At 40.1% G+C, this 15,930-nt stretch overlaps 1 protein-coding gene across 16 annotated transcripts in view; it reads left to right on the top strand.

Annotated features, from left to right (window-relative positions):
• The window catches only part of tcf7l2 (transcription factor 7 like 2), a 74,343-nt gene that overhangs the window by 48,167 nt on the left and 10,246 nt on the right, over positions 1-15,930 (top strand). For all 16 annotated transcript variants that reach the window (XM_083555967.1, XM_083555954.1, XM_083555955.1 and 13 more), the window contains exons 5-7: positions 12,438-12,570; positions 13,710-13,812; positions 14,748-14,834. In XM_083555967.1, coding sequence (XP_083412093.1) covers positions 12,438-12,570; positions 13,710-13,812; positions 14,748-14,834 — 323 coding nt within the window. The remainder of the gene's footprint in view (positions 1-12,437; positions 12,571-13,709; positions 13,813-14,747; positions 14,835-15,930) is intronic.

Genomic DNA, 15,930 nt, shown 5'->3' with positions numbered 1-15,930 from the left:
GTCATCTGTTTAGGCTTCTTAATTACACACACACACACACCCACACACACAGACAGCTTAGCACCAACACTCAGTGCCACGGCACACTCCTCTTGAGATTTGAAGCCCGAGCACAGGCAGTGTCCTCTCAATGATTAATTTAGTTGTTAATATTTAATATTTATTTTAGCAAACCCCTGTAGGCTGGATGAGGCCTTGTGTGTAAACTTGAGCTATTTTACCTCCTCTGTTTACAAAAGCGCTTGTTGAAATCCATTTAGCAGCCGTTTCTTACAGGAGGAACTGGAAAGTCAAATAATCAAAAAGGCAGCTTGCATTTTAGGTATTATATATGCAAATAAAAATGTATCAATAAAATTGTTCTTTTATTTCTTTTCTTTTCTTTAATTTTTTAGATAAATATAATTTTGGAATTATAGACAGGTATTAAAGATTTTGTTCTGTTCTCTTGCATCTCCACCCAGTACCACAGTAGAGGTCTTAATGACAATATTAATCATATTTTTGTGTTCTCATCATTTAATATTTCCCTTCTCGTGCTTTAGTGTATTGTACACAGAGAACTGAATTTCTCCACTTCCTGAATAGGAATGCTGACATTTTTAGATCTGCGTCGATGATCTTAGCCGTGTGTTATAATTTTGCCGCCACGGAGCTGTGCATTGGAGGGGTGTATAAGTTGTTTATGCTGTGTCTGAGGTTGTCCTAATGCGCACAGTCAGTGTAAATTTGCCGGCTGTATGAAGCCATGGTGCTGGACGTAGAGGAGAAAAAGGCGTTGAGGTCGAAGCCGGGGCTCGACTCAGGGACCGGTTGAATGGAAGGCAGAAAGGAGGCATCGGGGCTTCTTTTAATGCTACCTCTTCAGCTCTAAAGTGAAAAAAAGAAATCAAAGCAGCTTGTTTTATGTGGCTTGCGCAAGACTTTGAAGTCCCCGAGTCACCTACAGCACTTACTTCATCAAGTTCACTAGTGTCTTAATAGCAGATCAATAAGTTTCAAAGTTGGAGAGTTAATTTGATACTAGTGCTGATGTGATCATGCTGTGCCGGCAGCCACTCTGCACCTCTCTGCCTCTCCTCCATCCTCTATACACACACACACACACACACACACACACACACACACACACCGCACACACACCGCACACATCGCATCCATTTCTGCCGCGCTCAGTGCACATTAACAGGCGGCGTCTTTTCATCTCAGTTCGCACTTCTTTACTTGACACTGATTCAACACTGAATTTTTGTGGTTTTTTCTTTTTTATGCTGGCTTGTATTTTTGAATGTTTTATATTTTTGGTTTCTCTGGGCTTCCTGCTTTTATTGACCTTAGATCTGAACGATGTATATTTCCCCCAGATATTGTGTAAAGTAATAATATGCAATTAACATAAAAACTCTACTGTTACATTTATTTATTGTATGTAACCAATTTTGTCAATAATCACACAATTCTTAAAATATATTTTTTATAATAATACATTTTATCCTTTTGAATTTTCTAATAAATTGTTTATATATATATATATATATATATATATATATATATATATATATATATATATATATATATATATATATATATATATATATATATATATAAATATGGGCTGCAACTCATGATTATTTTGATAATCTATTAATCAGACAATTATAAAATTTTTATCAATTAAAATGTCAATATATTAATATATATCAATATATATATCAATATATCAATATATATATATATATATATATATATATATAGAGAGAGAGAGAGAGAGAGAGAGAGAGAGAGAGAGAGAGAGAATTTATTTTTTATAACATTGTATGTTATACATATGTTATGTAAAAGTAAATTTATATATATTTATTTTATATTCTTAGTCATTTGTATTTACCCATTTTGGCTACCTATATATGTTATATAAAATCAATTTATTTATGCAAAATTAACAGTAAAAATAATTATTAAATAATTATATATATATTTTTTTAAATCATTGGTATTTATTCTTATTTGCTTTAACTGTTTTTGCTACTCGGCATCTGCACAATCTACACAATATCAACTAGAAATTCCTCAAATATCAAATTTACAATTTTACAACATTAATAAGACACATATTGCACTTTAAAATCTCAGTTTTGGAATTGCAAATTTAGTTCGGGCGATTTTAACTCAACAGAACAAAAATAAAAAAGACTGCAGAATCCGTAACTCTCGTGATCGACGGCGTTCAAATGTAAAAAAAAACAACACCACAGAAGACCTGAATGCAACTCGTAAGCGGCTTTTCTCATTTTTTTTTCCGTGATTGTATTGGTAAACCCGAGCCTGCTGCCTCAGAGCAGCTCCACCAGAACAAAAGCCCAATTTAGTGTGTTCATCTAAGGGTGCTAATGGTATTAGGGGAGCAACGGGGTGGTCAGCAGGAGCGCACAGCTCTAAGGTGAAACCACAGCTTGACCCACGCCCGTACCGATTCACTGCTCCGATAGCATTAGAGCCGTCGCATCTGTCATTCCTAAACCCCCTGTCTGCGCCTTTTCACTTCACTGTTTATTCGCCTATTTTTTAGAGGAAAGACGAAAAAATTATTCCGATTCCAGAAAGAGGATTGTTTGTGGTAGGGCTTCTGATCATATGGGGCGAAAGCCGCCAGAGTTCCAAAAAACTCGTAGATCGTAGACTTCATGCGCTGATCTTCATCTTACTTAATCTTGATGTTATTCTAATGTCACAAACACCGCTGTGTATGCGTGCGTTGCCGTGTTTTTGGGCTGCACGCGCTCGCTGTTACTGATGGAGCGTACAGCTGAAATTGAGCTGGATTAAATGGCACATTACTTGGCTAATTTATCTAAGGCAGTGTGTAAGGTAAGATGTTCTTGATTAAGTGATTTTTATGTAGAATTCTTACAAAAAAAATAAAAAATCTGTTTTTAAACAACAATTAATAATTTTTAAAAATGAAGGAAATTTTTTTTTTTATCTGGAAAGGGTGATAAATTTGTGCTGCATGTGCGGCCGTGTGTGAAGTGTGTGCGAGTTTGGGTTTGAAGGCGAGGTGAGGAAAGTGTGAATGGTTCGGTTTGGTTTTAGTGCAGTCTGTGTGGTCCAGGACGATAACAATGAAAAATTGCTGAAGAGAAAAATCAGTCCTGGCATTTTCAAGATTACCGCTCCATAATTCTTTTATAATTATTTCATAGCCGTTTATCAAGCGGTTCATCCGATTCTTTCATGTTCAGAGCGTGATTTGCTCACTGATTTCCCCGGGATTGGGTCATGTGTGATGTAAAAATATTGTCTGTGAAATTAAATTGCAGCCCGTTAAGGTTAAATGGAGTCGTGTGTTAGGAATGTGTTCAAACTGCTTTTTTGAATGTGCTTATCAAAAATACTCAGAATGATAGAACAGTATTTTGTATTATTTTCTGCCTATATTCTCCTTCACACACGCAATAAAATGTTGACTCAATAAAAGTCTATTAAACAGGGTTTATTATCTTCTGAGTGGTGCCCAAACCCGATAGAGTCTTTTTCTTTAAATTGTTGAAAGAAGAAAAAAAAAATCAGGCAGATTTAGTCGCTGTCAGTCAGAAATAATTGTGTGCTTAATCTTGTCCCTGATGGATGACTTGGAGTTCAGCAACGGGCCAGCTCCAATGACAAATACAATATTAATATTCATTAACTGCTTTGACAATGCTAATTTTGATGCAGTAGTAAAGGGCCTTCCAAAGTTAGCAGCCAAAGCATCAGAGCTGCGCAAGGCGGCAAGATAATTTGTGCTGGTTTACTGAGCTGAAAGCTTTTAAAGTCTTAAACAAAAAAAGGCTAGGTAGCACAAACGAAATAAAAGAGAAAGGGAAAAAGTTCAGACGCATTGGAAGGCAGGGCTGCAGAAGTAATACGATCAAGAGACCAGTGCGAAAATTTGACACCTCCGATGCTGCATCTTTGAACAAATATTTTCCCCCTTTTTTTTTTTAAACGCAAAGTTTCGACCAAAAAAAAAGGAACGTAACATGGTAAGTCAGCACATTCTCAGTTTTTTGTTAAATCTTTTTGATCTTTTCAATTATCGCCATTTGAAGATCAATGGTGATTTTTTTCTGCTATGGTTAAAAGGCTCACAGCGGTGGCACGGCGTTTGGTCGGATCACGGCTTTAAGAGTGGGCTTCCTCACTTCCAGCCATCAGTCCTCCTGCTTAATTTTCCCGTTGCTCATCTTCCAGAAATTAGCGCGCTTCGTTATAGTTGTCGGTTTTACAGCGTTTTATTGCTGTTGATTTTAGACTGTTTTGGCGGTTTGACTTTATGTTTCGCCTCTTTTTTGTTCACTTTTTTTTTTTCTTTTTGCCGTGTTGTCTTAAAGATTACTGTGACTCGCTTGCAAGTTGAAAAGCTTAGCTTCCATGTGCACAACTCTTTTGTTGATAAATGTCAGTTTGTCTTTTCTATCCGTTTCTGATGCCTTGTGTCCCCACATCAAACTTTGTGCGTGGTGAGGCGAGCAGGAGCGCGGGGCGATGTGGCGAAGTGTCCGCATCCAGCCGCTCCGAGTCACATCGGATTACTCGCTCTGACTTTTTCTGCACTCCTTTTTTCCCTGCTTTTGTGTTTTATTTTTCCTGCCGCTGAGAACGGAGCGTGGCGTTAGGGATTAATGACATGACGAGGGACACCCTGCTGCTCGAGTTTAGCCAAGTTAGGGCAACTCCTATAGAAGAGGCTCGAGTATCGTTCTGCTCGGGGAGCTGCAGAAACCGGGAGAACCCTTTTCTTTTTTCCCTTCTGTCGTTTTTTTTTGTTGTTGTTCTTTCAACATAGCAGAAAAAGAGAGATGGACAGTAAGGGGCTTATTAAAGCCGATATGAAGATGACTGGGGGGAAGAGAGAGAGGGATCTTCTCCACTTCCAGGGAGCGAGTGAGGGAGCGAGGGAACATGTTCAGTAGTGTGAGCCGGCAACTGAGTGTAGCTCCGGGGCTGAAGGTGCAGGTTCCCGTTCGGTAACAGGTTCAGGACGCGGTCGGGCGAGTGGGAATGCTGTATATTGGAGTGTTGTGTTATCGGACGGAGGAGATCAGGGCTGCCGGGCTGCTGCAGATGAGGTGCTGCCCTCCAGTGGATTAGCAGATGACATGGTGAGGTGCGTGTTGTAGTCAAAGCGCTCGGGCGAGTGTCAGCATGCTTGTTTTAACCAGGAACCAAGCAGCATCAGGACCCCATCCCATATAGAGCTTTTTTAAATGGTAAGACTTTATTTTTCTATCTATTTTTTTCTATTTATTTTAAATGATACCTTTCATTTGATTTTCAATTTCCCTGTTTTTTTTTGACCTGGCAGTTATTTTCTTCTCATTTTCCATTGCCATTGATATTTGGCCATTTATATCACTTAAGTTGATAGTGACAGCTTGACAATATTCTATAATGAACGGCTGCTCTGTTTGATTGTCCTGTCAGGCGCGCTCATCCAGCTTTTTATACAGACAAGAACTCTCCTAAAATATTTGAAAAGGGGATAAATCATTTCGGGGGGAAAAAGAAACTTTCTTTTCTACAAATATTTTAATGCATTTATTAGCACGTATATTTCAATTATTAATTGTAGATTTAATATCAACAATTTTATTACATTTAACCTTTAATAGATGTAATATTTTAGGTGGCTTGGAAATAATAAATTGCCATTGTATATGGAATATTCCACACTATATTACATATAAAATCATGTTTATGTTTCTGTTGTGTTAATTTATTTTTTTTAGAATTGCAATTGATGATTAGGAATTTTATAAAATATTCGTATAAAATAATAGTCCGTTATATTTTTTTAAATTATGTGTGCGAAGTGTTTACGCATTGAATTCATTATAAGTTAAATACTAAAATTGGGTTTATAAAATTAAACGTTAAAAAATATGTTTATTCTTTTTATCATTATTAACAGTAGTGTTAGCAGTATTTGCATTATTTATTATTACTATTATTATTACTACTAATATTTATTATTATTATTATTATCGAAAATATTAAGAACAGCAATAATAATAATATTGTAATGGTGGTCATAGTCATATTATTATTATTATTATTATTATTATTATTATTGCAAAGATTATACTATACTATATTATGTTAATTGTTAATTCTGCATTCTAACCTAAATTGCATGTTGTATATCTTTGAGATTTTATTTATATTTTTAATTCTGCATTATGATATTATTTGTTATAATATGGCAGAGGCTGTAAGGGGTAAGGGGTGTGCACTGCTGGTCAGTAGCGGTCAGGCTGCCAGTTTGCTGTAGAAACGGCGAGCGTGATAAAGGTGTGTGTGCAAGTGTCAGGCGGCTGAATGGACAAAAAAGGATTGAAGGCAATTAGCTGCCACGCTGCTGCTGTTCTTTCACTTGTCACACTGCAGCCTGCTGCTTTTGTGTGCAGCGTCTATGAGACTTTCCCAGGGCTCAGCTCGGGCATTAAAGGCCTCAGGAAGGCCGCCAAACACCAGCCGAGAGCTGGACAGCAAGTGCGACAAAAGAGCAAATTTTAGTAGTGCTTCAGATATATTAGTACTGTCTTTCAATGCAACTACATTTTCTCCCGTTCCTGATTCTTTCTATTTTCTTTTCTTTTTGTTTTTACAGTAGAGCAGAAATATAATAAATTGGTGTGTCGTGTGTGTGTGTGTGTGTGTGTGTGTGTGTGTGTGTGTGTGTGTGTGTGTGTGTGTGTGTGTGTGTGTGTGTATATATATATATATATATATATATATATATATATATTTATACACACACACACACACACACACACACATATATATGTATATATATATATATATATATATATATATATATATATATAGAGAGAGAGAGAGAGAGAGAGAGAGAGAGAGAGAGAGAGAGAGAAATGTAGAGAGACTAATGTAGTTCAAATTAATTTCTTGAAGAAATGGTCAAATAGAGATTAAAATTTTTTTGCATTAAATAAAATCATGTAAAAGCAATAATGTGCGATGTGGCGGTGTGTGGATATGGTAACACTAGTGTGTGCTTCTGTTGTGGAGTCTTGTTCAGTCCAGCAAGGTGGAAAAAAGTGCACTCTGCGTCATTTGCACACTGCTCTGCTGCACATTTACAGAAATGATTCCAGTGCAATGACGTTTCAAACGTGTGTGCGGTGGATAAAGGAGAAAATGTGGTTGGTGCACTTGAGGCCACGGCCTTGTGTATTCAGCTTTTAGGCCTGGAGAGGTCAGCAAGAGTTAAACACAGGATCTTCTTTATTCTCTTCTTCCTATTTATAAAGCAAGAGACAAGTGGAGAAAAATACCTTTCTCTGCTCTTCCCTCCCTTCCCTACACACACACACACACACACACACACACACACACACACGACAAGTGTCAGAATTACAGCGTTAAGTGACTACATGCCACACTTTGCTGATCTTGCCCTCTCCTTGTGGATGCTGTTGTGTCTTCTTTTCTCCTGCTTTTTTTTCTCTCTCTCTCTCTCCCTCTCTCTCTCTCTCTCTCTCTCTCTCTCTCTTTCTCATTCTTTCTTTGTGTCCTTCACTCGCCTTGCTCACTTTGCCTTGTTGTAGCCGAGGCTTTTTAAGCTGCTTGTTTTTGGGCATCCTGGAGGCAGTTTAGAGCCCACACACAAACACATATCGCTTACACACACACATACACACACAAAGTAAGAAGTTAAATTTTCTTTTTTCTTTTTCTTTTTTTAAAATTTTTATGTTTTTTTGTAGACATCTCTTTGCTAGTGGGAAGATTTCTCTGCAGTAGCGTAAACTCACACAGGCTTTCTTTCTTATTTTTTAAGCTCCTATGCTTTTCTTTCTTTTTTCTTTTTTTTTCTTTTTTGTTTGGTTTTTTTTCTTTTTTTTTGGGTAACTATTTGAAAGTTTGCTGGAGGAGCGAGCTGGGCTGGCCGTTAAAGAGGAATGGGCTGAGTTGAGCTGAGCCGTGTGAAGATGGAGAGAGATGTGTGATGAGGTTGAGGAGTACGAGCACTGATCGGGCATCTTGAGACCCGCTTCCTGCCATTCTCAACGCACAAAATCATCCCCGGCAATATAGCGTGCTGGTGAAGTTGGGCTTTTTTTTAGGGGGGGGGGGGGGGGGGGGACACATGCGTCTGCTTAAACACAAAAAGAGTTCTGGGGCAGAAAACAGGGCTGAAAAAGAAAAAAGGGGAAGAAAGGGGAGGAAGAAAAGAAGGCGTGCAGTTTGTTGCTGGCTGCAGCAACTGAGCGAAGTTGTAGAGGGGAGGGGGACGTAGTTATGAACCTGAGGGAAGGCCTGGCGTTGGGGCTGGATGAAGGGGCTGGGAAGAGAGCAACGCTGCCCTCCAGCCTCTCTCTGCTCCAACAGGCCCGCTGCTGGCCGCTCACTCTCACTGCCTGGGTGAGTACTCATCCTTCTGCAGCTTTAGTTCTTATTGTTGTAGGATCGTTTAGACCATTTTTGAGGGACGCCTCTGTGTTTCTGTTTGTGTATATCTGTGTGTGTGTGACAAGTACATGTTCCATAGTGTTTATTGGAGTTGTGCATGAAAAAAACTAAGCAAATGGATTGTATATTTTATATTTTTACCTCTTATAACGATATTTTTCAATTAACAACTGATTAATTTGTTCAGCAGTAATTATAACTACACAACTGTCAAACGTTCAAGATAAATTCCTATAATCCACAATATTTTCATTCAGTCATCATTTTTATACAGATCCTTTTTTAATTAGAGACAAAAGGAAAACATTGAGAGAAACAGACATATTAACACAAATATAAGTAAAACCAGCTTTAATATCTAATAAACATTTTTAATCTTTTTTTTTTACCACAAACAATAACAATAAAAAAAAAAACACAATTATAAGATAACTTTTATGTTTATGTCTTTTACATTAATGTCTGGTCTTTGACCCAGAAAGCCATGTGACTGCTTTTTAAGTGTTACACAATTGTATATTAATAACTGATTTCATATCCTGTTCTTAACACATTTTTCCTATTCCTTCTCGGTTAAAGTGCATGTGACTCTCGTGTGTATACTCGGCATGTATGTGAGTGTGTTTTCTGCATCGTGTCCCTCTGTGTACTTGGATGCATGCCACTGGCACGTTCACTCCTTCAGTTCAAGTCTCTGGCAGCGTTTCTTGCTAGCTCTGGAATTTGCAGGCCTGAGAGTCCCCTATCCATCACAGCGCTGTCAAAGCCCCCCCGACCCCCACCCCACCACCCCCACCCCAAACCGCAACCTCACCACAGCTCATTAGGGCCCGCAGGCCCTACTGACAACTCATCAGATCATGACATAAAACAGGGAGAAGCTCCCGGGCCCCCGGGGGACCACAGGGTCACCACCTTCACATTTAGGCTTTAAATTGCTGCGCAAGGTGCCACTGAGTGGAAATGCAGCACAAACAGCTTGTCTTGCTTTGTCCACGTCTCTGTCCCTCATCCCTCTGCCTCTGACATCCACAGCATGTCTGATCCGCTGCTCTGCACAGCATCACGCTGATGTATAACAATATTTAACAGTGTCATTTGACCAGTATCTGATATCTAGCACGTTGGGTCAGGATTTTATGTGCGTTCTAGCGACAGGACTTGACAGACGCACCAGTGAAACGAGTGTGACAAACAGGCCTCTCTACACTTTCCATTCAAACAGTTGGGTCTTTGTAGGACCACCTCTAAGGGTCACGACCCCAAGCATGAACTGTCATTCACATTACTTTGGCAAGACTGAGCAGCGGTGCTCCAAGCACTCTCACACTTTCTAAGGCAGGTGTCAAAAAGTATGTTTATTTCATTTGCTTTCATTTCCAGTTAACCTTTTAATGATCTTTTTCTACCTGTCAGTGATGCTGTTTGTGGGAGGCACAGAGAAACCCTTGAACACTTTACTTTACTTTACAGATGATATAAATAAGACGCCTCCATAAAAAATTTTTTTCCACACGTAAACATCAATGTGCGTCTCAGTACGATTGTGAGAAAACTGTTGTGGTGTTTGTGTGCTGTGTGTAGGTGGTCTTCTTCATTCCTACAACCGCTAGAGACAATTAGCCATGTCTGGAGGAACAGTGTGAAGCCGTCGTATAATAGCAGAAGAGGTCAATATGCCAAGTTTAAAGTGGGGCTTTTCTAAAGACTGAGGATTTAATGGAGTTGAATAGTCTTCTGAGGAGAGAATGTTTGCAAGATCTGATTCTATAATATAAGACAACTGATGTGTCCACCTGCATTGTTATTTTTGTGTACGAGAGGTATCAAAGGCAGGATTGTTAGGAGCAGATGTTATTGAGTAGAAAATTTAAAGGGTTATATTTCATTAAAGAAATGTCTTTATATAGAATTATTTATATGTAGGTCTTAGTTTAACATAAATTGCATGGAAGTTCAGTGAGGATATTTGGAGCTGTACCCTGACACAAGTCCACAACGCTTAAATCTTGCTCTACTTAATGTCACACCGGAGCTATTGGGGCTTTGTATTATTTAAAGGTGTATTTCCAGTTCTCAGCTCTCCTTCGTCCCGGTAGTGTTTTCAGGACCGTGTTATTGTGTGGCGAGAGTATAACTGTAGCCAGCGCTCCAGATAAACGGAATGTCTCCCTATTAAACGTGGGGCGTTTGAAAGGGCGCCTGTTAGGCCCGAACTGACTGTGATGTAAATCATTTGGCTTGTCTCTGGGTGAATGTGGTCGCAGTGGATAGCCATTTGGAACTGTCTCTCAATGGAGAGCCTTGGACAAAAGAACTCATTTAAATGGCTACTAAAGCCTTTCAGCACAGGGAGAATTGACAACATTCTTTCACATCATTATGGAGGGGGAGGTTATGAGGGAGATGGGTGGACCAGGGTATTGCTGCCTCAATGGCAAACTCGTCAGCTGTGTTTGGCAGCTGTCATCTCTTTTTCTGATTATTGGATTTAATAATAATATATAAAACACTCCCAGACCTTCTATTTCCAGATTTAACAAGTTGCCTCTCCGTTCCTAACACTCGCTGTTTTTTTTTCCCTTACTAACTCTTTCTCTATAGCCGTAGCTGTGCTCAGGACCCTGAATGAGTCCCCAGAGCCCTTTTCTTTATCCCAGCAGCTCTGTTCAGTTCATTAATCTTTCATTGGGAATATGGTGGAGTGGAACACCCCCCAACCCCCTCCTAACTTAATGTGGCCCCTCTCTCATTCTCACTCTCTCACTCTTTTCGTAGCTGAGGGGGCCCTAGCTGAATGCTTTAACCACTCAGACCGAAGCTGTAGTCAACCTTCAACATGCAAGGTCCCTCCTTGGCTAAATGCAGGAGGGGGGTGACTCCAAGAGATTAGCCTGAACAAAAGGATGGCTTGTGTTCCCTTTCAAAAAGCCTGTATAAGTTTTCACAGTCATTGTTTCATATGCATTGTATCTACTTTGTGACAACCCATCCCTCACAGCATCTCACTGTGAGCCAGATTTGACTTGTTTCATAAGAGAAGAAAGTGACAAGCTATTACATGCCCTTCCAAGCATAACTTGGGCAGGTGAGCAGAAGAACAGGACTTCACCTCTTGCTCCTCATCAGAGCTTAGCTTCACCACGATGTGTTCTGACAAATAAAAGGATTGTTGGTAAAATGCAGGCAGACTGTAATTCGCGTGCAGGCTGCGGTGGGGCCTGTCTAATCTACAGCGGAGCCATAATCTGGTTAGGTAGAGTGTGCTGGGAATCCGCTAATGCCAGGCTATGCTTCAGCACCCCTCTGCTCAACTGTAATCTTGGGTAATTGAAAATGGGGCCTGTGCCACTTAGGAGCACAAAGAGCAGATTACATAGCTAAAACCAATTTGGCCACAACGCAGAAATGGATTTTCTCGACCTCCCCTCCCAGTATTTTATAAAGCAAGCCCTCCCCAAAAACCAGAGCCTGAAGGAAGAAGGGGGGTGGGGGAGATGAGGGGGACAGGGATGTGCAGAGAGCTGTGAGTTAGAGCCACAGTAAAAGGGGGAGCTGAGTGGGAGAGCGAGATAAGTAGGAGACTTGTGGGCTGCTGCTGGAGTGTGTTTGGATTGCCTGCCATTTTGTTTATTAGGTGGTTTCTCTGATTGTGCTTGTAATGATAGCTTTGGGCAAAGCCATGGGTGAGAGCGGCGTATAGTGTAACCGGCAACCATGGGGGCTTTTTTTCTGAGTCTAATGTCCGTCTCAATATCCTGTGGCCCAGTACATCTGTGCAAGAGTTTTTCATTTTAAAACCGCACTACGTTGAACACAGATCGGTGGCTGGAGTGGAGTCAGCACGATCGATTTGATGGCACAGCATTTAGTTACTTCTTGACAGACTTGTAGCACAATTAGATATATTATACTTATTAAAAATACCTTAACACCTTGTTGTCTTCTTTCTGTCTCTTCAGTCGAATAAGGTCCCAGTGGTACAGCACCCTCATCATGTGCACCCGCTTACACCTCTGATCACCTACAGCAATGAACACTTCACACCGGGGAACCCTCCTCCACACCTACAGACAGACGTGGATCCCAAAACAGGTAGGAAAACAGTGGCACACACACACACACACACATCCTGTCCATTGCAGTAATGATGCTGGTAAACCAAAACCCACATCACAAGCATGTCAACATCAGCCACAGTACAGAAGTGCAGGCCAAAAGTCAAAGCAAGAATATTAACCAATATTATATATGCTTAAAGAAAGATGGGTGTGTTTTTTCAAAGCGCTAGCATTATAAATCCATAGCCTACATGTTATGTTTCATTTTGGAGTAACTGTTTACATTTGTGAAGTTTCCTGATCACAGATCCAATAAGGATTTAGAGGCAGTTTAATGTACCGTGTTAATCAGTTTAATAGAGCATTTTAATTGAATTTAGGGTGCATTAATTAACGAGCTGTATTAAGGCCCTTGCCTGAACGTGCACGTGTGCTGCAGTACTGCATCTGCCTGCTTTCCTTCCCCTTGCCCTTCATCTCAAACATGTTTTTAAAATGACTCTTATGTATGTGTTTAATAGCTTCTGACAAATCAGCTTATTTCTTTCTAGATCCTTTAACGACCCAGGTGCCATTAAAGCCCCATTAGTAAGCATTAGTTACTTTGACACTGAAACACTTGGCATGTTTTTGGATGCAAGTCCTAAAGCTGAAACTTGTCAGTGCTCTGAGTTAGAATAAGTGTGTTAAAAGGTCCTTGATGTTTAAGTATTTTAAAGTACATTCCATTACAAATAGGCTTCACTGAATCACATATGCAGGGTCCACCTAGTGGCTGAAAAACTGAGGTTTGTCTTGAAAGCTAATGCTAATTTGCGAGACTCTTTCAGCTCACAGAGCATTTCCCAACACACAATTATCACACATTTATTAACCCTCTGACTCAGCAGACAAAAGTGACAGGTTACTGCTGTTTCTTCTTGTATTTCTTGGCGCAGCACTTTTCGACTGCCTTCACATGCTTTGATCAAAATGTGTGGTGTGTGCACAGCCATTTATTCTTCTCCGCCCTTTCTCTCTCTCGCTCTCTCATTCTCTTGCCCTGCTCACCTTTTAGTAATATCTACTGTGTACAGTTATTGCTTTGGACAAATAAAGATTTTAGCCCTCTACCTCCATGACGAGGGGATCTTGACAGCGTGTGTTTGGTTTTTTTCTGAATTGTTTTTTCAGGAATCCCGAGGCATCCGCATCCTCCAGATATATCTCCGTACTACCCTCTGTCTCCTGGCACTGTAGGCCAGATCCCCCATCCGCTAGGATGGTTAGTACCACAGTAAGCACTCCATTTTTTCTTCTTTTTATGTCTGTATGTCCTCGTGTTCTATGCATGTTCTGATTTTTCATGTCAGCTTTATTAAATCTCAGTAATAGTTATAGTGTTTAGTATTTAAAAAGTACAGTCATTTCCACACTGTGTTCCTCGGACATGGCTAATTCTGCCACTGCTGTACCTAGCACCTTGATGTTAAAGCAGTTTGAGATTTGTGCATGGTCAGATTAACGCTCTCTTCCTGTATGCAGTTTATACATTAAAGTAAAACACCTCTGAGACCCACTTCAATGTACTGTGGCTTTCTTCCTCCCCTGAACCCTAAGTTGGTTCTTTGTGGCAAACGCTATTTTGCATGTCTCTGTATTGTCCGATTAGAGTAATGAACTGTGATTGCTCGTATTTTACCCACAATTCCACATGGGGACTCTCCCCTGGTAACTCTTGTCAACACTTGTTAATATGACAAAAGGCTACAAATTAAGCTCTGTTAATTTAATGTTTTCTCACCGCGATCTAAATACCGAGAGAGGCCCCAAGCACAGCCATGGTCCTTTGATTTGCTGCACTTTATTTTGGTATAAATTTACATTCATTATTGTTTGTCTTTGGATGTGTAGACCTCAATTAGCGTGATGGCTCCATTAAAGGGCCTGGTGCTTCGTCTTTAATTATCACAACAAAACACCTAGTTCCAGCTCAGGGAAGAGGGGCCTCTGTCGACACCAAGCACAGGGTTATGAAATTTAATTAGCTATTCCTATCAGATTTGTGGAATTCAAATTGTTCGGAGTTTGCTTCTCTTTGATCGGCGCTCTGCAATCCCCTAGATTTTTGTCACAATCAAATAAGCATAAAGCAGGGTGCACGGAGATAGTAGGTTTTTTTCACCCCTTTTTATCCCCTGCTTTACCTTCATCCCTTTCTTCTTTTCCCAGGCAAGGTCAACCGGTTTACCCAATCACAACGGGAGGTTTTAGACACCCCTACCCAACTGCCCTCACTGTCAACGCTTCCATGTCAAGGTGAGTTGCACCCTGGGACAGCGCACATGGAGTGAATGCTAGCTAGATATATCACACGTCAAACGTGCTGTACACTTTTCCTTAAGAAGAGGCTGCTCAGGCCTCAGCGCTCAGAAAGCCAGTGTGCAGCATGCTGCACTCTATTCAAATATTAATTATTGTTAATATTTTATAGCGAAATCCCTGAAGAGCATTTATCCCTGAAGAGTATTTATCTGTGATGCACATTACAGAATGCTATAGACTCTGAATGTCTTCTCTGCAGTTTCAGTGCTGCAGGATAGGAAAATAAATAATCCAATGAAGGCATTGTTGAGCAGTAAATGTTGTGGATTGATGCTTTTCATGCTGCATTTGCTTTTGTGACTTGTGGGGACTGTTAAGAGTACATAAACACACCCAAGGGGCAGTTAATAGTGCAGTGTGTGTCACTGCAATCATTGCACAGGGATTCTCAGATGTTTAGTAGAGGGAAGAGTTAACTGCAGATGACAAATCTTCTTATTGTGTTGTTCTTAAGTCTTATGTTTGAAACCAAAAAGGCGCAAAAGAAAATCTGTTGCCTATAATGGCTCCCTCCACCCATTCCTTCATCTCCCTTCCCCTGTTCTGCTGCATGTCATCCATAGTTCACCAGTGATGGTGATGATGATGATGGTGGTGAAGATGATAAAAGAGCTCTGAAAGGTAGAGAGGCAGGTCTGGTTTATAGTTTGGAGAAGCCCAGTCTGTCTCCAGACAACGACAAACTCCCGTTTAATTGCAGTGCGATTGGAAAAACAGCTTGACAGGACTGGTCCTGCTGAGCCAAGGGACATTGATGGATAAGTGTGAGAGAGGGAGCGAGAGAAATGAGGAGAGAACTGGTGTGAGTGAAACTCCTGTGAAGCCTGACCTGGTGTTAGTATGTGTAGAAAGAACCCAACCTTTTTAGGCCTCTCATACAAAACAGCTGTGTACCTAACAGTGATGGAGAGCTCATTAATATCGCTACTATAAACACTTCAGAACACTTTACTGCATTTAGTTTTGGTTTTAGTTTTGATCATAGATCTAATGTATAATTATTTTATATTCAATATTATATATCACCAGT

The sequence above is a fragment of the Silurus aristotelis genome (genome assembly GCF_946808225.1).
Source record: "Silurus aristotelis genome assembly, chromosome: 12".
In the NCBI taxonomy this organism is placed as follows: domain Eukaryota; kingdom Metazoa; phylum Chordata; class Actinopteri; order Siluriformes; family Siluridae; genus Silurus; species Silurus aristotelis.
Note: the sequence above shows the minus strand (reverse complement) of the source record. Positions and strands in the feature narration are given on the sequence as shown.